At 44.0% G+C, this 23,301-nt stretch overlaps 1 protein-coding gene across 4 annotated transcripts in view; it reads left to right on the top strand.

The window, feature by feature from the left end:
- The window catches only part of LOC126268077 (protein spire), a 731,327-nt gene that overhangs the window by 394,318 nt on the left and 313,708 nt on the right, over nt 1–23,301 (top strand). For all 4 annotated transcript variants that reach the window (XM_049973536.1, XM_049973539.1, XM_049973537.1 and 1 more), the window contains exons 4-5: nt 3,191–3,324; nt 5,870–6,064. In XM_049973536.1, coding sequence (XP_049829493.1) covers nt 3,191–3,324; nt 5,870–6,064 — 329 coding nt within the window. The remainder of the gene's footprint in view (nt 1–3,190; nt 3,325–5,869; nt 6,065–23,301) is intronic.

The following is a 23,301-nucleotide window of genomic DNA, read 5'->3' on the forward strand; positions in this document are numbered from 1 at the left end:
GACAATGAATATCTTGAAAGTTTTGACATTCTGTGCGACCTTAGTACTGCAGTTTGTGGAACAACTCGGGTCTGCTAGAGGAGGCCCGGCTAAGTTTCTTTAACAGCTGTTACTGGGTCAAAGTTTCTGTAACTGCCACAGTCAAGGCCGCCCGCAAAACCATTTAGCTCGCGTGACGAATACAGTATTCTAGATTGCGTGCACAAAGTCAATGTGAGGAGATAAAAATTTCTGACGGTATTTGTTAAACTGAAACCTATACTCTTAGAAATTCTTTGGTTACCGATCTGATGCACTTCATGGTAAAAAAACCTTGTTTTTTGTTAACCTCCAGTTGTCGTTGGAATATGTTCTGTATATATCACATTAATGATCCATAAACGTTAATTACCGAGCTAGGTGGTGCAGTGATTGGCACACTGGACTCGCATTCGGGAGGACGACGGTTCAAACCTGCGTCAGGCCGTCGGGTTTAGGTTTTCCATGATTTCTCTAAATCGCTTAGGGAATTGCCGGGGTGGTTCCTTTAAAAGGGCACGGCCGACTTCCTCCCCCATCCTTCCCTAAACCGGTGGGACTGACGACCTCGCTGTATGGTCCCCTCCCCCGAAACAATCAATCAATCAAACGTTAATTCTAATTTTGCTTCCGCGGCAAAGATTATACATTGATAGTGCTCTACGAGTGCACCGAACTATGTGCTACAGAGGTTGAGATATCTGATTCTATTGCGGGAGAAGTGGGGTTCAAATTCCTTCAAAAAGACCTCTGGTTCGAGTTACGTAATTTACTAGAATAGCTTGAACTTGGGTGAGACTTGTTTACTGTAATGTCTGTGTCTCGCAGTTCTAAAGCGACAAACTCATCCTCTAGAGATTTTCCTGGAGGTCGTATAATTAAAGTTTCTTCTAACAGAAATTCTCTTTCTTATTCACGCCTTACTGACGAAGTTTTAGTTACCCCTTTTATTATTTCACGTTGCACTGCAGCCTTATATCCCCAATGTTATTACAACGCTTATGATATAACCATGATTTTATGATTATCTTGCGCCGAATATGTACTCTACAATGTACGCAGTATAAATGAGTCGACACCATAGTATCGAACAGAATTGTAGAACATCTATTTTCGTGGTCTTTCACGATCATGAAGATAACAAATTGCAGTGATATAAAGCGCTAACTAAGCGGTTAGTGGCACTAAGCAGTAGATACACAGGTTGGACTGAAATGTAATAAAGAGTGTTGCACAATCCTCCCAGTACCCACGCGGATGGCTTTGAGTTCTGACTACTCCTTTTACTTCAATGCGATCTTGTCTTATAAAGTGTCTCGTCCAAAATGTAGATTAATTGGCGTTCTTCTTTCTTCTTCTTTTTCTTTTTCTTCTTATTTACGCGATCAGGCCCCCAATACCGCGAGCAGTTGCAAGGGTCCTTTTCCACTGGGTTCTACTACGTTCTTTCCACCGCCGGTCACCCTTTAAGCCGATTTGCAGCAGTATCTCATGCATTCTGTCCCTCTACCTTTTCTTTGCTCTGTAGTGGCCTACTTCCTGGGAGAGACAAGATTGGCAAACGTTACTAATGCGAATAACTTTTCCGTACTGACAAACTCAGTCTTACCTTACAAGGAGCGGTTCCCAGCAGTCGGATCGACTTTTGGAAACCATCTACACAGTTACGTAGGTTTTCCTAGGTATCACACACTGTAGTCATTCACCCTGGTGGGCCATCATTTGCGAGGAATTGACGAAAAAGTTTTGGAATTTTGTGTGGCTTTCAGTAGCGTTAAAAAAATTATATAAAGTAGTCCTATTGTGTGGTGTAATGGATAGGGTAGTAGCTTTACCTGCAAGTGTATTTTTTTAAATCTTTATCAGAATGACTAAGTTCATCATTTTTGTTCAGTTAACTGATTTAATTGTAATTTTTTATTTCCATTCCTTCGTCAAATTATTTTAATCATAATATCAATTTCTTCATTTGCTCTCATTTTTCTTCCTATCATTCTGTTTCAACTTGAAATCTTTGTTCATGTGTTCTAATTAATTTTCTGTATTAATTGCGATTAAATTTGTTTTATCACCCTTTTTTTCGTCTAGGTTATTGCGTTCATTATATCCATTTTTCATTTTGTTTGAATTTCTTTGTACTTAATAAACCCGTCTTTCATTTAATTCTTCCTCTGCGTTATTTTGTCCATAGTGCAGTATGTATTTAGTTATGTTTTAATTGTATGAACGGCGTTTACCACGCAAAAAGAATTCATCTGGTAACTAAAAATACATTTTCACACCACTGCACAGTCAATATAAATAGATTATTGGTCTTCCGTTTTTTATTGATAGATCGGAATTTTCAAGTGATTGAATATTGTAGTAGATAAAAATAATTACATTCATATTCACAAAAAATCCGATTGGAGAAGGAATGATATAAAGAGAAAATGAAACAAATAAAAAAATTGATACAGCGATAAAATGATGTGCAAAGGGCTGGAAATAAAAGAAATGGAATTAAGCCAGCTAACTGAATAAAAGTATCATCAAAGTCATTTCGATGAAGATTTATAAATAAAGAAATTTACGGCACCTGACGAGATTCGACCTCAAAACCTCTTGCATGTGAAGCTGTTATCCTATCCTTTATTCTTTTTTTTTTTTTTTTTTTTTTTTTTTTTTTTTTTTTTTTTTTTTTTTTTTTGTTCCGCAGAAGCAGTAACAAACATGGCTAGCTTACAATGAAGTGACATAAGTAAGGTGCCAGGTAATTGCAGTCATCATCACCACTCAACCACCTTAGGTTACTTCACTTTTTTAACGTTATTGAGAATGACACTAAATTCCGAATTTTTTTCGTTAATTACTCGCAAATGAGAGCCCGCCAGGGTGAATGGCTGGAGGGTGTAATACCTGAGATCTTAACCTACGTCACCATAGATTTGGTTTCAAAAGATCGATCCCACTGCTGGGGACCTCTCCTTGTTAGGGGCCGGACAGACAGAGCCGGGAAGAACGGACAGCTCCTAATGTAAAACAAGAGCATGTGCGCCTCTAAATATTCCTTTATTTTGTGATCGCTAGTGAGTCGCAGCACGAAGTGACGTGGAACCCTGTACGCCATTACTCGGCGACGGATAATAAGTGAGTTTGGCCACTAATGTGAGGTGCTCGTTTCTGTTTGCAGAGAGCGCGCAGGAGCGGCAGCAGCAGGAAACGGACGACGAGGGCATCGAGCGAGACTCCGCTGACAGCGAAGACGACGTCGACGCTGCCGTCTCTGGGGACCGCGGACGGGTCTCCCTCTCCACCGTCATACAGGTACTGCATCTCACCACAGAACACCTCTGTGGAAACACAGACCTCTGCGAAAACTCGCTCTTATATACGTATACTTCGCCTCTGACACTGCCGCAGTGTATACTGACGAGTCAAAACATCATGACCATTGCCCACCCCGAGGTTGATGCCTCCTCGTGGTGTTGCGAGGATGTGACGCAATGAGGAAAGAATGTAAGCGAAGGAGAGGCAAATTCGTAGTCATTATAGCGAAGATACGGGCCGCAAATGCGGAAATTCACTGATATAAGCAGTTTTGATAAAGGGCACATTGCTGTGGCGCTGCGGCTGGAAATTTCTGAAACGCCGAAGCTGGTCTCCTCTTTACTGCTCTCGTCAGTACCGATGGAAAGTGCAAACAATCCTGTTGGAAGAACATCCGCAACTAAGCATTGTAGCACACCGCGCATGGTACAAGCGGCGCTCGGGGACCACAGCACAGCTACGACGCCTGAGGATGGGCTTGCAGCAGTCCGTGACCGGTAGTGTGAAAATTAAGTAATTTACAACTGAAGCGGTATTTTCAACCTCTGCAATGGAAAGTGGTTGAAGGATGATGAAATAACGAGTAGGCTGTACGGTATCGGATGACCACATCTCATCACAAAACGAAGAGGTCTGAGGATGCAGCACCGTGTAATCCAGAAGAGGCAGCGATCTGTAGCAGATCTGACGACAAGGTACAATGCTGTAGCAGGCACAAGAGTTTCGGAACACACCGTTCAAAGACCATTGTCGAACATGGAGCTCCACATTACACGACTTCCTGTGTTGACCCAACTACATCCTCAGGTATGATTGCAGTGGTCACAGCATCACTGAGTTTTCACCGTCGATCAATTGAAACGTGTTGCCTGTCGAATCTTCTTACACCAGGTCGATGGTTGGGTCCTTACACGCCGTCGTCCACAACCCCCTTCTGTAGTGGTTTTTTAAGCTTTCCAATTTTTTGAGTTTCGTTCCCATTTCTGCCTTTTCCTAAGTCACAGACTGGACGCTAATGACCGTAGCAGTTTTGCACCCTTAATCCATAACAAACAAAAAATCGCCGTCGTCCAGACGAATGTCTGCATGTTACATGCACCGCGTCATTGATGCAAGCCAGCGAGGGCAGAATTATGCTATGAGGTACACTGAGTTAGGCTTCCATGAGATCTGGTGGTGGTATAATGACAGCATGACTTATGTGAACATTGTTACGGACGACCTGCTTCATGCTTGAAGTCTTCCGTACGGCGATGACATCTTCAAGCAGGATAACTGTCTTGTGTTACAAGGTCAGAATCGTGCTACAGTGAACTCACATTGATGTCTTCGTCAGCAGTCTGTACTGGAACACATCGGGCGCCAGGTGTGTGCCAGTAAACAACCAGCCCTTAAATTGCGAGTATTTCTTGACTCGAATTCTGTCAATGACTTGTAGAATCAATACCAAGCAGAATCGCTGCTGCATTGTATTTGCACAGTGGACGAAAACGCTATTAAATAGTTAGTGATAATGTTTTGGCTCATCGGTGTACAGCCATTCCAAGAAAATAAAAATAAGTACATTGTTGCATGCTGACAACTTTGCGGAAGGTTGCCAATATTATTTTTTCATATTCATCTTCGTGTGATAATAAATTATCGAAATCGATTCTCCATTGACGGTTATGTCATGTTATTTACAGGATTTCCAATTTTCCGTTATTAGCGGCACCCTAATTTCCAGTTGTGTATGACCTCTTCAGTAGAATCTGTTGGGATCTCCAGTTTTCAAAACGATGCTAGAATGTTTCTCTCTTTTTCTTTCTTTACCTCCACTATTTGAATATTCCCTTTACTTTTCTCCAATATTCTCACTCTCATGATACCTTCGATCTCCAGCGGGAACTAAAATTAGCTAACCTGGAGGACATCGACGTTGCTGCGGATAGCTGGCGCTAGGTGGGAGTGTGGGTCGGCCGGGGAACGTGCCGAAATTGTCCGCACATTTGCTGTAAACACTGTGCCGGGCAGAGCAGTGGTTAACGCAACTACTTAGTAATCAGGAGAGCCCGTATTAGAGTACCGGTCCGGCACACATTTCCACTCATCGCCAATGATTCCGATAACGTCCCAACACAGATTTCCATTGTTTTCGGGATTACACCTTTGTGGTGCATTGCACCTTAAGCACTTCATTGCACCTTAAGCACTTCATTGCACCTTAAGCACTTCATTGCACCTTAAGCACTTCATTGCACCTTAAGCACTTCATTGCACCTTAAGCACTTCATTGCACCTTAAGCACTTCATTGCACCTTAAGCACTTCATTGCACCTTAAGCACTTCATTGCACCTTAAGCACTTCATTGCACCTTAAGCACTTCATTGCACCTTAAGCACTTCATTGCACCTTAAGCACTTCATTGCACCTTAAGCACTTCATTGCACCTTAAGCACTTCATTGCACCTTAAGCACTTCATTGCACCTTAAGCACTTCATTGCACCTTAAGCACTTCATTGCACCTTAAGCTAGAGGCGGCGCGTACTGTCGTGTTGCAGAGGTGCATCTCGCACGTGGGCGCGCCGAGCGCGCAGCAGGCGGACCAGCACTACCGCGCCGTGTGCCGCGCGCTGGTCGCGGAGGCCATCGAGCTGTCGCAGTTCCTCGAGAAGGTCTCGCAGGGCACGCGCGAGCTGCGCGCCACGGCCGAGGCCGCCTCCACCGACCTCGACATGCTGCGCTTCTCCGACTGGGTCAGTACACACCGCCACCAACCACCTTCTGGCTTGCTCTGCTCTGCTCGAGGCGCCGCGCTCTGACGTAGTTTCCCACCTCCATCCTCTCTAAAATATTGTTATCTGATGATGTCTTCTATCAAGTAGTAACGACCCTCATAGGCAGCATTGCGTTATCTTACTGTAGCGCCGAGACAGACTGAAACAAATGATTTACGTGGCTGATAGCTCATTGCATTGAATTTGGGAGATGCAGAGCGCCAAGTTGTCCATTTACGAATTAGGCACAGTACTAGCTACATTACCCAGTTTAATGTGTACAGAATTGAGGGTTGCTACGACCGGATCTCAAAAAGTAAGTTACACATAATTCTGGAAGGTCACATTACACGTCATAGTGACACAGATACGTCACACTATTTGTCAACATAATCACCAAGTCTCTTTGTGGAACGGTCGGTACGGTCTACCAATCGTTCGTTCCTCGGCTATGGAAAGCCGCTCCCTGTTTATAGAGAACCAGTATGTGAACGTCCTCGCCGTAGGTTAGTTGGTTCATTCGGGGGAGGGAACCAAACAGCAAGGTCGTCCGTCCCATTGGATTAGAGAAGAATGGGGGAGGAAGTCTGCGTGCCTTTTCACGGGAACCATCCAGGCATTTGCCTGCAGCGATTTAGGGAAATCACGGGAACCCTAAATCATGATGGCCGGGCGTGGGTTTGTTCCGTCGTCCTTCCGAATGCGAGTCCAGTGTGCTAACCACTGCGTCAATTCGCTGGATCCTAATTGTCGGAAACACTCTTTTCTCCCTTGTCTTCTTTCAGCTTGCCTCGGTCAAATTGTTGGCACCATTCCACTGCGACTGGTCGCAGCACCAGAATTTCACGTTAAATTTGTGTGCAAGTTAGACTTTCAGTACACAAGGATCGTACTTTGGAGTACGTTTCCACTTGCCGTGCCACTTCAATCCCATACCGTGACGCACTTGTTACCCTTACCGCGGCAGCACTGTCTCTGCAGGAAACAAGGGAATATACTGTCTTCTGACGGTGCGAGACTCTTGTTGCCCCGTGGCCTTAGCGTGGACATGTGTAACTTACTTTCTGATGTCCCCACATGTTACATAAGGATTTGAAAGTTCCCGAAAGTTCCCTGGAACCTATGTACATGGCTGAGCTAGTCAGGCATTGCTTATGTCCCGCTCTCCCAGCTTCACATCTGCCAGTATTGCTCACCTACTTTTGAAACTTTTTTCCGTTCCAGGAGTGTTAGTCCTGCAATGTACGCAGGAGAAGTTTTGTGAAGTCCAGAAAGTAGGAGAAGAGGTACTTTTGGATGTAAAGCTATGAGATTATGACTTGAGTAGCGACTGGCTAGCTCAGTCTGGGTTCGAGCCCCGATTCGACACACATATTTAGCACTCCAGGAAGTTCCGAAACAGCGCGCACACCGCTGCAGCGTCAAAATTAATTCTTGGAATAGTTTTCTTGGTTGTCAGCTAACAATTGTTTGTATTTTTGAGTTTTGTCATAGTCACTTTTTTATATTTTAGTTACATCGCATGGTTACACAAGGGTGAGAAAAGCAACCTGCTAACAAAGGTGAGAGCAGTTTACGGGACGTCTAATCGTGCAAAATTATACGGGTACCCATACTTCCGAAGTACACCGTTGTGGAGTTCTGGCCGTAAAACGGCAGTATTGAACGCCCAGAAATGTGTGCATTTCAAGTATTTTTTTTCCAACTAATACCTGTTATGCTAAACATTACAATTACTACTTAAATTATGTGAACATAATGTGTTCAGCTAAGTAGTCAAATCCAGGCATACTTTAAATTGCTATCGATGGCTGGGTCCGTTAGAGACGAATTTTCTGTGAGATTTACTATGTAGAGGATGACTACTAAAACTGTCTACGCTAAAAGTAGCTAACACCCTTAATTTTTTAAGCTAATGAGATGTACTCTAAGAAGTCCATTGCAGCAAGATAGTAGACAGGTGAAACTCTAAGGTGCAGTCTTATTATTAATACAATATAAGGGCAACATGTTTTCATTTTTGCTAATCCGCAGAGAGCTTCAATAAACTTTTATTCTAATAACTGCAATGGAACAATAAGAGTTAACTAAGACAAAGGTGAAAAAGAAAACGGAAATTAAATTTTTAAATTCTTTCACAGATCAAGTTTTTTAGCGGAAAATGCTCAAAATTCATGCCTACGTATCCCACAATCGCACAGTGAACAATAATCTCAGCGTGACAGTAGCAGTGTTGTCGGGCGACACTGCTCCGCTACGCACACTCAAACAAGTTCGCTTTTCGCACAAACTTCAGCTCGCTCGTCACTGATTGGCTGTCGTTTCTTGGCTTTAGCTCCACATTGGCGCGCTTCCGACCTACGATTGTCGGGGAGATCTAGCTCGATTCGACGTCTTCTGCCCTGCACTAACATTATTAGGTTGTTCTCTCCAGCGTGTGCACTATATTCACTTGCCTCAGCTCGTACATTTTCGTGAACAGTATTCATCGTCACTCCGCTTGTGACCTTCCACAATCATTCGTTATTTCGAAATAAGTCTCGCGACGTCTCCAATGCTTTGAAGCTCCGCTCCTCTTCGCTTCGACTTCTACTCGTTACGCTCCTTCCAGAAATACAGTACATCGGGCTTATCTCTTAGTGATCTATGTCGAAATTGTGCGAACACTTTCTCACGTTTTTGCATTTACACATACTTTCCAAACTTTGCCTTATATTCCTTCGATGGTCGAACTTTGTAGAGCATATCGTCTAAAATTTCTGTTTACAGAATATTCTTAAAAATTCTAGAACATTCATTCCATCTTACTCTCCGCTCTTGAAGCATTCTCCGTCTTTTCTTAAGAAAACAATGCTTTAGAGAGATTCCATCTCGCCATACATTTGCGGCAGCCATGCCATTGACGTACAACCACTGCTACTATATTTCCTTATTATCGATAGAGCAAGCCATTAAATCCTTAATCGTCATCATAAAGACTTTAGACTGAAACATGCCAGGAATTCGGTCTGCAAAATTCCATCTCGTAAAGACTTCGCAACGGCCTCTGCCGATAAGTGTCTGATTAAATATGGTGCGCATTATACATTTTTTACAAACACGATAACTGATTCATGCGTGAAATTCATTTCCTTCTGTTACACATTAGGAGGGTGCTACATACTTATTGTATCCACTGTGAGATACGGAAACAAACTATTTGCATAAATACTTTTTGGCACAGAGCAACTGTTTATAAAAGAAGTATAGTAACTGAATCGTGTAATAAATTTTACGTATATAAGTGTAGGTTCAACAGTTTGGTCACGTATTCACAATCGATCTCCCACACAATATGACCTCGAAACACAATGGTCATAATAATGTTTATGAGAACTGCATACACTGAAAATTATTGAGAGAAATCATTTCACTAATAGCGTTGTAATCATTGTCAGAAGTGTTCAGGCTGCAAGAGCGTTACCAGTGAAGGAAAAGACCCGAAATCCAGGCCTTATTCGGTATTCAGTTTCTTAAGTCATCATTCGACTAGAAGCAACAGTAGACTCGGAACTGTATGCCGCATTGCATTATCATGAAACGTTCCTTTGATACGTATTGTGCATAGAGAGTGACCGTATTGTACTTGCAGATTTCCTGGCGCCGCGCCAAGTCACACTCACCGCCGCGGTCTGAATGGACGTAATCTTGGCCGTGTGCAGGCACGACAGATGATACGCGATGCCCTCCTGCGCAGATTTACACTGAGGTAACAACAGTCCTGGGATAGCGATAGGCACATATATAGATGGCGATAGTATAGCGTACGAGAGGTATAAAACGGCAGGCATTGGCGGAGCTGCCATTTGCACTCGGGTGATTTACATGAAAAGTGTTCATGGTCACAGGACGGAAAGTAACAGACCTTGGAATGGTAATTGGAGCAAGACACATGGGACCTTCAGTTTAGTAAATCCTTGGGCAGTTCAATGTTCCGAGATCCACAGTGTTAAGAGGGTGCCGAGAATACCAAATTTCAGGCATTACCCCTCACCACGGACGACTCAGTGGCCGTCGGCCTTCATTTCGACCGAGAGCAGCGTCGTTTGTGCAGAGTTGTCAGTGCTAACAGACAATCAACACAGCCTGAAATAACTGCAGAAAGCAACGTGAGACGTACGACGAACGCACCTGTTAGGACAGTGGTGCGAAATTTGGCGCTATTGAGGTGTGGTAGCAGACGACGGACGGGAGGTGCCTAGCCAACAGCACGACATTGCCTTTGGCGCCTCTCCTGGGCTCCTGACCATATCTGCTGGACGCTAGACGACTGGAAAACCGTGGCTTGGTCAGATGATTCCCGATTACAGTTGCTAATAGCTGATGGCGAATGTGGCGCTGACCCCAGGAAACCATGGACGTAAGTTGTCAACACGGCACTGTGAAAGCTGGTGGTGGCTCCATACTGGTGTGCACTGTGTTTACGCTGAATGGACTGGGTCCTCTGGTCCAACTGAATCGGTCATCGACTGGAAATTATTATGTTCGGCTACTTGGGGAGCATTTTCAGCCATTCATGAACTTCATGTTTCCAAACAACGATGGAATTTTTGTGGATGAAACTGTACCATGACCTGGCCACAATTTTTCTCAATTTGTTTGAAGAACAATCTGGACAGTTCGAGCGAATGATTTGGCCTTCCACATCACCTGACACGAATCTCATCGAACGCTTGTGCGCAGCATTTGCACCGGCAACACTTTCGGAATTGTGGACGGCTATAGAGGCAACCTGACTCAATATTTCTGCTGGGGGCTTCCAACGACTTGTTGAGCCCATTCCATGTCGAGTTGCTGCACTGCACCGAGAAAAAGAGGGACGACACGATATTAGGAGGTGTCCCATGATTTCTGTCACGCCAGTGTAATGGAAACTAGAAGACCGTAATGCTCCATCCTGGCTGCGTGGAGTTTGCTTTCAAACATTTCACGCCGTACACGCGGCGTCTGATGGTACATAAAAGGTGATCCATCTGAAAAGGCCATCTGTCGCTATTCAGTGGACGTAGAGTTGTAGTATTGGGGTGCATATTCCAGCCTTCGCCGCCTATGAACGGTAGTCAGCTGTGTGTATGAACCAGGCGCGTGCTGCGGAAGCGGATACGCAGCAACGTTCACTAAACCGCCGTTGATGAGACAGTGTTGGTAACCCGTTGATTCATCTGGGCCGTTAGTGTCTCAGCAGCTGCACGCTGTTCGTCCGCACCGTAGTGCACTACCGTTGACACGGTGCCCGCTTTTGGATGGAGCCACGTTGCCATACACGGTATACTTGAAACACGAGGGCACGCGAACAGTTTACAAATTTTGCCGTCCCGGAAATGTTTCCACCCTCGGCCCGAAAGGCAATGATAGTGCCCCTCTGGAGCTCTCACAAGTATCTCCGTTTCTGCGTTACGACAACGACTGCAGTGTTTTCCACGTCCACCCAACACGCTTTATAAACAATCAGTTGCTAGTGCTGCCACCTGCCATCTGAGTGGTTACTGCACATTGACGTCGAACATGTGGTCACATTAATACGACTGGACTGTATATTTGATATAAGTTATCCCTGGCGAAGTATATCACTTTTATCTAACACCTCCCAGAGCTAGCTGATGGATCCAGGCTTACTAATTTGCTACGCTCGTTGAGAAAAGCAGGAAACTGCGTAAGCGTAATTCGACTGCCACCCACAGCAACGCACTATAGACTGCTTTGTAAACATTCCGTACCAGTAAAGTAACCTCACTGAGCTCGAAGGATCATTGACTCTAAACTTCCAAAATACTCGTAATAACGAGTTTGAAGCATAAACTCCGCCGCTGAGGACCCACGACTTGCCACCTGTACGACAGCTAACGGCTGATGCTTCGATTTAGTTACCTCCACACCGCACCACGAAATTTTTGAGGTTCAAGCCTCTCAGGGAGTCACAATCGGGAGCAGAATGTAGATGTCCTTGCTAACTATTTTCTGCTCCTGCTTCTGCTTACAGCGCTTCTCCAGGGTCTGCCTTCTGGCAGTACGTTTGCAACTTTTTCTGCAACGCATGCTGGAACCACCCACCACAATGCGGAAATTACTCTGCCAGCCATGTAGACTCCGACCACAACCCATTTAGGAGATTTTATGAAGGAGCGGCCCGTCAGCTCCAGGCTGCAGAAAACCCCCTTAGTCCTATAACCAGATACTGGCCAAGGCGACTAGAACGGCGATTGGGACTAGCATACATAGACGGTACTGTTTGCGTGTCAAAGATATGTTGTCATTTAACAAGATAAATATGACCTGTTTCGTTAACCGTTCACGTGATTTACCAGTGTATGAAAGGCAGTGATTTTCAGCGTACAAAAATTTTGAGAACTGGCCGAAATTTTCGTTTTTAAAGCCACCTTTACGATTTAAGTTTTCATTAGTGTCCTCGTATTTCTAGATAGTTTTTTTAATGAGCTAACGACTGAATCAAATTTTTTCTAATAACCTAGATGTTGATGGGCCGTTAAAACAATGGGCTAGCTGCCTTGCTTTGTCCGATCAGTAACGGCAGCATGAGCTTTCAGACTCTAGCGGTCCATTTTGCCCCTCCCAGCTTACGACAAAAAGGGAGTACCCTCATTTCTTTTCGGCCACTACTGCACGCCTGCACCCGAGTGAAAGTCCTCAGCCAGAACCCCTGTTTAGACTGCGGCCGAGTCATTCCCTGCAGCATCCTTTCTCCTAAAAGCGCTCATCTCGCGTGGTATGCGGGAGACCGCCCGAGGAGACTGGACTCAGAAGAAGAGAAGTGGCTGGAACGAAACTGTGACTGGAGCCTTGAGACGTGCCTGAAAGGACTGGGTGCCCAATAAAGACCTGGTGGCAGGGCGCGACGAGACGATGCGTTCAGTTCTTGTCCCACCACACATTCTCATTATTATTTTTCCCGCGTCTGCTAGGATGTCGACGAAGCTTTCATTTACAAACAGGGATGTGCGGCTGATTAGTAAAGCAGTGGTGCTCTATGAATAGGGTGTATCATAATTGATAGCGATAACTGCTAGGGCTGAAAGTATAAGATAATGAAAGCAAAAATGGTTACATTAAAGAAGGGTAGCAGACAGAGTGTGGAAAAGAGCCGTCGCATACTACAAATTCGACCTTACGACTTACAAGAAAATACGCAATCGTACATTTGTAGCGTTTGTAGACATAGTGAGTTCTTGACAATGTCGACTGGAATACATTCCTGAAAATTCCGAAAGCAGCAAGTGTAAAATACAGGGAACGAAATGTTTCTTCAACTTGCACAGAAACCAGACTGCTCACGTACGAGCCAACAACATGGAAAAAAGGAAGCAGTAGTAGAGAAGGCAGTGAGACATGGCTGTAGCCTATTCCCCATGTTATTGATTCTGTAAATTGAGCAAGCTGTGAAGGAAACAAAGGAGAAATTTGGAAAGGGGATAGAAGTACAGGAGGGAGAAGTAAACACTTAGAGGTTTACCGATGACAGAGAAAAAGGACTTGGAAGAACAGTTGAATGGAATGGACTGGATAAAATAAAAGTTAAAGTGAAACAAGACTTGGGGAATACAGTCGAATAAAAACAGACGATGCTTTGAGCATTAGATTGGGAAATGAGACACTAAAAGTAGTAGTCTGGCTTTGTTATTTTGACAAAAAAAATTGCTGAACAGAATGGATATAAAATACAGACTGGCAATGGGAGGAAAAGAATTTCCAATTAAGAGATATTTGTTAGCATCGAATATAACTGTCGAAAAAGAAATTGCAGCACCAGGAAGCTGTTTTGCGACATAAACGAATGTTAGTAGACTTCTGTCTACATCTGAAAGATGATTCCTATTCCAATTTCGAACCAGTCGCATAACAGTGGCGCTAGCAGCACTGCTATGAGTATGCAAATGATGTTTGCTTTAAATACACGCTTTAGGGGTCAAGAGCGTTAATTACCATTGAAACGGGACGTGGTGAGTTGATGTTTGTCGAGAATGCTTTTTAGATGACGGAGACGCGATTATGAACAGCTCACTTAGTTCGGACGAGGTCATGTAATAGGGCTACGAGGAGCTGGATGTTTCTTCCGTGACACTGCAGAAAAACTTGGCAGGGATGATTGCTTGCTGCATCGATCACGTGAATTCGTGACCGCAAGAAGACTGGTCTCTGGACGGCCTTGCGGCACTACCGAAGAGTGAAGACCATCGTGTTCGGCGTTTGGTTCTGCATCAGCAGCAGCAATTTGATCAGCAGTTGGCACCACACTGACAAAACGAACTGTTATGAATGACAGCAGGAGCACTCACGTGGTTATTCCACGCATCCTGATGCAAATTTGTGCGTAAATTTGGTGATTCGATCTGTTGCTCTGCCATTTATGAACAGCATTCCAACGGATGTTTACGAAGAGGATAACGCTCGCCCTCAGGCCGCTGTTGTAACCCAACAAGCATTAACCGTCCCTGTATTGACCGACCGAGTGCAACAGGCACGGAACCCCATCCAAAAACTGACATCTGTCACCTGTGCAACACAATTCATGCACGTTTGCATGTATTCAACAGTCTGTTACACATGTTACTGATATACCACCATTTCACATTTCCAATGGCTTCTCTGGCGCACACTTCAACCTGTGATCTTGCAATGTTAATAAATGAAATATGTTAACTATACAAATGTATTCCTGAAATTCCATTACTCTACATTAATTACTTTTTAGGGTTGTGATTTTTTTCGTCAGTGTATATATGTTAGGAAGTTTTTTCTGAAGGTATTTGTATGACTTGTAACCTGCATGAAAGTGGAACGAGAAGGATAAGCAGTATAATAAGAGGAGAATAGAAGCTTTCGAAATGTGGTGTTACAGAACAATGCTAAAGATTGGATGAGTAGATCGAATAACTGATGAGGAGAAGCTGAATCGAATGGAGGTAAAAGGAAATTTATGTTACAATTTAAGTAAAGGGATGGATCGGTAAATAGGATACATAAATGTAATTGTCCGTCGTTGACGCTGTTGTATCTTTCTTTGAATATACCATAAAGCGCTTCGACCCTAGCCATCATCATGAATATGTTAGATAAATAGAACAACTGAGTAATAATATTTCTGTAATAACGACATTGTGTAAATTATTACATTGTATAAAAACAGAATGAAGATTTGGAATATGGAAAACAACTCAGTACACAGTATCTCCTCGGTTACACGTACACTTGTACCATGGTCAGTGAAGCAGCTCTGCGGCCGTTAGCTGGTGCTAAAACCAATGGGTCTTTCAATGTTAATCACAAAAAGAGCATACAGTCATTTCATTTAAGAAAAAAAATAAGGAATTGGAATTGTCGCACTCATATTCCAAATAAAGTTTACAAATTCATACAGTCATATCTTAGAATCATTGTAATGACTGAAGCGGTTGGAACAGGGAAGAAGTGGTAAGGCGCCGGTCGGGGTGGACGAGCGGTTCTAGGCGCTTCAGTCCGGAAGCGCGCTGCTGCTAAGGTCGGAGGTTCGAATCCTGCCTCGGGCATGGCTGTGTGTGATGTCCTTCGGTTAGTTAGGTTTAAGTAGTTCTAAGTCTAGGGGACTGATAACCTCAGATGTTGAGTGCCATAGTGCTTAGAGCCATTTGAATTACAACTGACTAATTTACTAGAAGATGACAACTAAAAAAATCAGATTACTTAAGAGCCTAGCTCCAAATAATAACGGTTAAATACAAGCTCTACTGTCTAATGGCTGTTCCATGCGTGTTTTAAAACATCAGTCATCAGTATGCATTAAAATACATTAAACAGAGCAGAACATTTGAATAGAAATACCTGAAACATAAAGTTGTTATCCCACGCAATTCACTTGCATAAAACGTTAGGGAAGGTACTTACACGCTAAACAACTACCGAAGTAGTGGTATGTGGCACACAACAGCTACTGATTTAAAATGTAACAAAACACATCCACATCAGGGCACTTTCAAGGCTTGACAGGAGAATAAACACACAACTCGGATTTCAGATGTAACCAGGGCGCCAGAACAGTCAAATAAGCGCAGTGATTCCCACCGGTTTCTGGAGAAGCCGGAAAAAGGGAGCCAACGCACCGTAGCTTAGCTGTCAAGACCAACTACAAACAAAATCGTGGTCACAGGCTACTGGAGTGAAGAACAACAGACAAGACTACGGTAATAGTCCGCCACAGTGTCAGCAACTCATTGGGGCTCCAGCGGACTCCGCTCCACTGAATCCCGGAATACCACGCATCATCCTGACTTGCTCTTCAAGATGCTAGCAGAGCGCTTCCAGACACGAGTGCCTCTAGCAATGGCAAAGCGGCCCACGCTGCTCCTCAAGTGACATCCACACCACAGCCACCTGCTCCGGCGGCTGTCACCACACTCCGCGACACACGCGCCGAGCCGCCACACAGTCTCGCTGCAACCCAGGTCATCCTAGCAGCAACGCTCTCTCTGCACAACAAACCCTCTGACGGGGAGTTTCGAGGGAACAATCGAACCAACCAAGATGGTTGAAGGTGCAGTAAAAACCATCGCAGAAACTATTTGCTACAAGCTAGCCGCGGACGGTTCGGAGTGTATGCTCTATTTGTGAAGTTGTTTCGAATTTTAGCGCGACAATTCCAGCTCTTTATCTTTTACTTTTATGAAACGACTGTATGCTTCATTTAAAATTAACATTGACAAGTCTCAAGGTTTTTAACGCCACCTAATGGGCACAGTGTGTTATTTAAGGCAGGTCGAAAATAGCGTTCAAGGTGGACATTTACATTGAGTATCGATAATAACCGCGAACTCGTTAAGTGAGACACATCTTGACTAATCAAGTAACCGTCTGTTTGGTAATAGCGGGAAGTGCAGAGAGAGACAAAGGCTTCAGTACAGAAAGCGTGGTCGCATTGTTGCCAGTTTCGGCAGTGGCCGAGATGAAGAGGCTTGCACGGGATGGAGTACAGTGAAGAGTTTCGTCAGACCAGTCTTCGGACTGAAGACAAGAACAAGCACAGATTAAATGTATTTAAAACATAAACTTTTAGGTATAGTCCGCATCTAATCGGACTCAAATTTCATCCGTGACCTACTTAAATATATACATTAGTATTCAGCACCTTACTTGTCATAATTTAATGTATATTCGTACCTTTTTAAAAGTAGGTGTTCTAAGCGTCTTCTTCACATATGGTCGTAGTACTACTCATCTTCGCAGTAAGACTTCTCTCTACTGAGAATGACATGCTGCGTTCTGTTATCTAGGAACTCTTCAATCCAATCACACAGTTGGTCGGATAGTCCATATGCTCTTACCTTGTTCATTAAACGACTGTAGGAACTGTATCGAACGCCTTGCGGAAGTCGAGAAACACGGCATCCACCTGGGAACCCGTGTCTATGGCCCACTGAGTCTCGTGGACGAAGAGCGCGAGCTGGGTTTCACACTGTCGTCTTTTTCGAAACCCATGCTGATTCTTACAGAGAAGATTTCTAGTCTCAAGAAAAGTCATTGTACTCGAACATAATACGTGTTCCAAAATTCTACAACTGATCGACGTTAGAGATGTAGGTATATAGTTCTGCACATCTGTTCGACGTCCCTTCTTGAAAACGAGGATGACCTGTGCCCTTTCCAATCTTCTGATGCTCAAGTCGCTATAGGCACTGAAAGCTGGCTAAAGCCGGAGATAAAAGAAGCTGAAATTTTTTCGAAGGACCTAACGGTATTGAGAAAGGACAGGCTAAACTCATTTGGCGATGCAAGTTTGTTGCTGTTATAAGTAATTTATCTTGTAGCAAAACTGAAATATAGTTGCTATGAGTTAGTGTGGGCAGAGGTCACCGAGATAAAATAACTGGATCCTTTTACCGACCTGCCACCTCAGATGATACAATTACTGAAAGATTTAAAGAAAACTTGAGTTTAATTCCAAACACGTACCCGACTCATACAATATGGTTGGTGGTGACTTCAATTTACCCTTGATATGCTGGCGAAGATATGTGTTAAAATCCGGAGGTAAGCATTTCAGGTCAACCGAAATTGTGCTACAGGCATATCTGAATTTTATTTCGAGCACATAGTTCGTGAGCCCACGCGAATAGTAAACGGTTGTGAAAACACACTTGACTACTTAGCAAGAAATAATCCTGAGGTAATAACGAGCATCAAAACGGGTACAGGGATTAGTAAACACAGCGTCGTCGTATCTATATTGAATATTATAATCTCCAAGTCATCCAAAAATAAACGAAAAATATACCTATTTAAAAAAGCAGATTAAAATTCATTTGACGTGTTCCTGAGAGGCAGTCTCCTCTCCTCCCAAATCAACAATGTAAGTGTAGACAAGAGGTGGCTTGAATTCAAAGAAATAAGATCGACAGCAATTGAGAGATTTATACTAAATAAATTAACAAACGACGGAGCTGATCCCTCTCGGTACACTAAACGGGTCAGAACACTGTTGCAGAAACAACTCAAAAAGCTTGCCAAATTTAAAAGTTTTACAGAAACTCGAAATTTAGAGCGGAGTTCAGTGCCAGATGCTTATAATAATTTTCACAACGAAACTTTGTCTCGAAAGCTGGCAGAAAATCCGGAGATTCTGGTCTATGTGAAGTATGGATCAACAGAGAATTGTTGTGAAGGTGGTATTTGCAGAGTATCGATGTAGATGGAAATGTAAGGCAGTGGGCGTGAGACAAGTAGATGAAATTTTTTGTTCAGAAAGTTTTTCTGAAAGTCATTTCTGATTCCTTGAGCGGCGCTTTCCGTTCTGTGCGTCGAGTGAGCGGTACTTCAACTCTACGCGTCGAAGACCGGCCGCAGAAAGTGGCTCACTGCATCCAGAGTGTAGCGCGTCCCGTGTGAAAGGCGCCACACATTGGTGTTCCGTTCCGCCAGCAAAGTGTGGGAGCAGCGGCTCGGCAGCAGGTGCCGCGTTGCATTGCATTGCTTTGCATCGCATAGCTGCGCGATACTCGGCCGCGAGTGGGTCGCGAGCGGAACACCGTGACCCCTGCCGGCGGTATACCGCTGCAGGGTCACTGCTGGCATGCCGTCCCCCATGCATACATCTCTGCGGCTACTCGCGCTTACCGAGGAGCCTGCGTAACTGTAAAACCTGCTCCCGCACTCGCCACCGAGCTGTGCCGCGCTCTTTGTGTCGCCTTTTTCTCCACTGTGCTATTGGCAAGGAAATGCAGATCGATTCGCACAATACTGTATTTCCTCTTGGTTTAACGAATAATAGATATCTTCCATTGTTATTAGCCGCAAGATACTGTCTACAACAAACAGGGAACGAAATGATGGTTAGACGGCTCGTCGGCGATGTGGACATTACTCACTGAGCACAAGTGGCCGGCCGACGTGGCCGAGCGGTTCTAGGTGCTTCAGTCTAAAACCGCGCCACCTCTACGGTCGCAGGTTCGAATCCTGCCTCGGGCATGGATGTGTGTGATGTCCTTAGGTTAGTTAGGTTTAAGTAGTTCCAAGTTCTAGGGGACTGATGACCTCAGATGTTAAGTTCCATAGTGCTTAGAGCCATTTGAACGGAGCAAAAGTTCCATGGGGGTAATAATGAACTGGAAGAATTTGCGACGGCACTTGCTAAATACCTTGTTATGAAGAACAAGAGCTATTTATTCCCCTATTATTTTTTCTTCGATCAGTTAACAATAAAACCGAATTTGGGTTCATATTTTGTTAAATTTATGAACAAATTCACGTTATTTAAAATCATGCCCAGTTGACGTCAGACAAGTATTCGTCTAGTAAACAAGGTCCAAAATGTAGTGTCGCACTGACACACATTCCTCTCCTTTCCCTGCTGAATTTTAATTTCATCCACTGTAGTGGATAGTACCCTCTCTGGTTTCTGAGCCGTTGAGTGCTATTTAAATAATATGGATCGAAAAAGTCGCGAAGTTGCAAAAGGTGAGAGAGAAGTATACATGAGGTTATTTCGAAAAGGAAAATCTTTTTAGAAATCGGAGAAACCATTCGCGGCCCTACCAGAACATAGAGGTTTAATCAGAACTAAAAGTACGAAAACCAGACACGAAGCGGTCGTCTTGCAGTTCTACCTCAGCCGTAAAAACGGGCCGGCAGGTGTGGCCGAACGCTTCTACGCGCTTCGGTCTGGAACCGCGCCACCTCTACGGTCGCAGGTTCGAATCCTGCCTCGGGCATGGACGTATGTGATATCCTTAGTTAGGTTTAAGTAGTTCTGAGTTTTAGGGGACTGATGACCTCAGATGTTGAGTCACATAGTGCTCAGAACCATTTGAACCATTTGTAAAAACGGCGGCTCCCGCTTAAAAGGTTCAAATGGCTCTGAGCACTGTGGGACTGAACTTCTGAAGTCATCAGTCCTGTAGAACTTAGAAATACTTAAACCTAACTAAGGACATGATACACATTCATGCCCGAGGCAGAATTCGAACCTGCGACCGTAGCGATCGTGAGCTTCCAAACTGAAGCGTCTAGAACCGCTTGGCCACTCCAACCGGCGCTCCCGCGTCTCTAAGAAAAACAAGAAAAATCCAAAATTTGTTGGTACAGTTCAAACTCGTCATAGACTGTAATTAATGTGTTTTATGAAACTGGGTGTGTAGGCCGAACAGGCCGTAGAAAACCGTATATCGGTAAAATCAAGAGAAGGAAGTGAGTCGCATTTGCGAGAGAACATAAATCCGATGTATTTGATTTCTGTAAGAAGTTTGTGTAGACCGAGGAGTCTCTGTGAGTTGTTAGTCAAATAGGCGAGTACGTTTGTGTAGAAAAAACAATTGTGAACTTTGGAGTGTACGAAAATTGTATCCACAACACCAGCGCAATTCGAATTGTAGTATGGCATACGTAAGTTCATGTTTTAGTGTTTGTTTACTAACAGCCGCTCATACAGTTGCTACTGACATGATGTATGCCGTGAAAAACGTCAACAGAAAAAGCATAGAAAATATGCTGCAAACAGCGACAGTAATTCTTAAAACAATGTTGTAGAGTACAATGAATAAGGTAGTATGAAAGTATCTACACAAAAAATATTCAAAAAGCAAACAGTAAAAATGTAATAATATCTTAGTTTTTAAAAAACTATGCTATTTTCTGTATGTTTTAAGTTAAAGAACCTACTGCTCATGGCGGTATTTGCCGCTGAAACTAGTTTGGGGAATACATAAGTAAATAAATAACAAAGTGTTTCGCGTCAGTGCGGACTCACAAGTCCCATATTGTATGTTTATATAAATAGCTGTTTATATAAATAGCACTCTGTGTTTCTTTATTGTATTCTCCTGTTCACTGATTTATAAACAAGTCATGTCTCCCCCCCCCCCCCCCCCCCCTACAGTCCATTATGAAAATTTTACCCTGTGTGTACAGCCTTAAACATTATCCCAAGTATTACACGAATGCTTGAGTAACTGTACTTTCCACGGTGAAGGGCCCGAAAATGAAGGCCTAAGAGTTCGAAATCGATTGCAAATAGAAAAAAAAAAAAAACAGGTCGGAGGTAAAATAATGTGAAATGTAAATAGTTTTTATTCTTCATAATAAGCAAAGAGAATGATTCAAATGGCTCTGAGCACTATGCGACTTAACTTCTGAGGTCATCAGTCGCCTAGAACTTAGAACTACTTAAACCTAACTAACCTAAGGACATCACACACATCCATGCCCGAGGCAGGATTCGAACCTGCGACCATAGCAGTCGCGCGGTTCCGGACGGAGCGCCTAGAACCGCTAGACCACCGCGGCCGGCAGCAAAGAGAATCAGACACCATCCATTAAAAGATAAATGGCAATTTTGTGAAGCCTGTCGTATCGTTTAAATTTTTAGCTTTAAAACTGCGAAGCGATATGAAATTCGACAAACATGTAAAATCGGTGGTAAGAGTGACGAATGTAGGCATCTGATCTGTTGGGCGGATGTTAGAGACGTGTACTGCGTCCGTGAAGGAAATCGCCTACGGCAAGCTAGTGCCGCCAACTTTTAGAGCACTGCTACAGCCTTTGGAGTCCTTATTGGTGTGGAATGAGGACATAATTATTATATAGATGAAAATCGGGGACGAATTATAAAATTGTAATACGACTTTTCAGCCATCCCAAAGTGTAATACATTTCTCAGGAAGCTACTGTGGGAGGATTTCGAAGCAAGAAAGGGTAGAAAGTTAAGACCTGTTGCATAATATGTAACTGCAGAAGAGGAGCCATAGACTGCATCCAAAGCATGTATCTGCGTCTGACGTTCCTCCCATGGCCAGATCCTTCTTATTCACACACACACACACACACACACACACACACACACACACACACGTGGCGGTCATGGGAGGAGAGGAGCTGAACGAAGGCACGACGGCTACCTAGGTTTGTTGAACGGGTAGCAGGCCAGCCAGCCAGCCATTCCTCTAGTTGAGATGGCAGGTGCTTGGGGCTCGTGACGCGCGTGAGGTCGCACAGGCAGCGTCTAATTGCTTGTTTTCGCTGCGGCCGTGTTTGGTTTAGCACTGAGTATGTATTAGCGCATGCCGCTGACTCACTGTTGCAAGTTGGTAAACATTGCGAGGGAGACTCGTCACACGCGCCAAGCTAGAGGTCACGGGGAACGGCGAATGTACCGCTGCTGCTTCCCCGCCCGGTGTGAGAACGTTCATTAGCCTCTTGGCCCGCAAAGTACCACCTATTGTACGAGTCTAACCTCTGACATCTGTGCCGTTCGGATACGTTGACTGGCAGCAAATACATTCTCTCTCACTCTGGCTTGCACTCTACTGCAGTTTCTTAAGACAAGGCGTTATTTTAGAATAAGTGCTTCGAAATAAAAGGCTGTAATATTCAAATTTCATCATTCATCTCATGCAAATATTACCAGGGTAAGCCCGCATCCCGTGGTCGTGCGGTAGCGATCTCACTTCCCACGCCCGGGTTCCCGGGTTCGATTCTCGGCGGGGTCACGGATTTTCTCTGCCTCGTGATGGCTGGGTGTTGTGTGATGTCCTTGGGTTAGTTAGGTTTAAGTAGTTCTAAGTTCTAGGGGACTGATGACCATAGATGTAAAGTCCCATAGTGCTCAGAGCCATTTGAACCATTACCAGGGTAATGGTCCGCACAGTTACTGCAGAAAAGGAAACGAGTAAGAACTGTCAGTAGCGAATATATTATTCTTA

The sequence above is a fragment of the Schistocerca gregaria genome, chromosome 4 (genome assembly GCF_023897955.1).
Source record: "Schistocerca gregaria isolate iqSchGreg1 chromosome 4, iqSchGreg1.2, whole genome shotgun sequence".
NCBI classification, from domain to species: domain Eukaryota; kingdom Metazoa; phylum Arthropoda; class Insecta; order Orthoptera; family Acrididae; genus Schistocerca; species Schistocerca gregaria.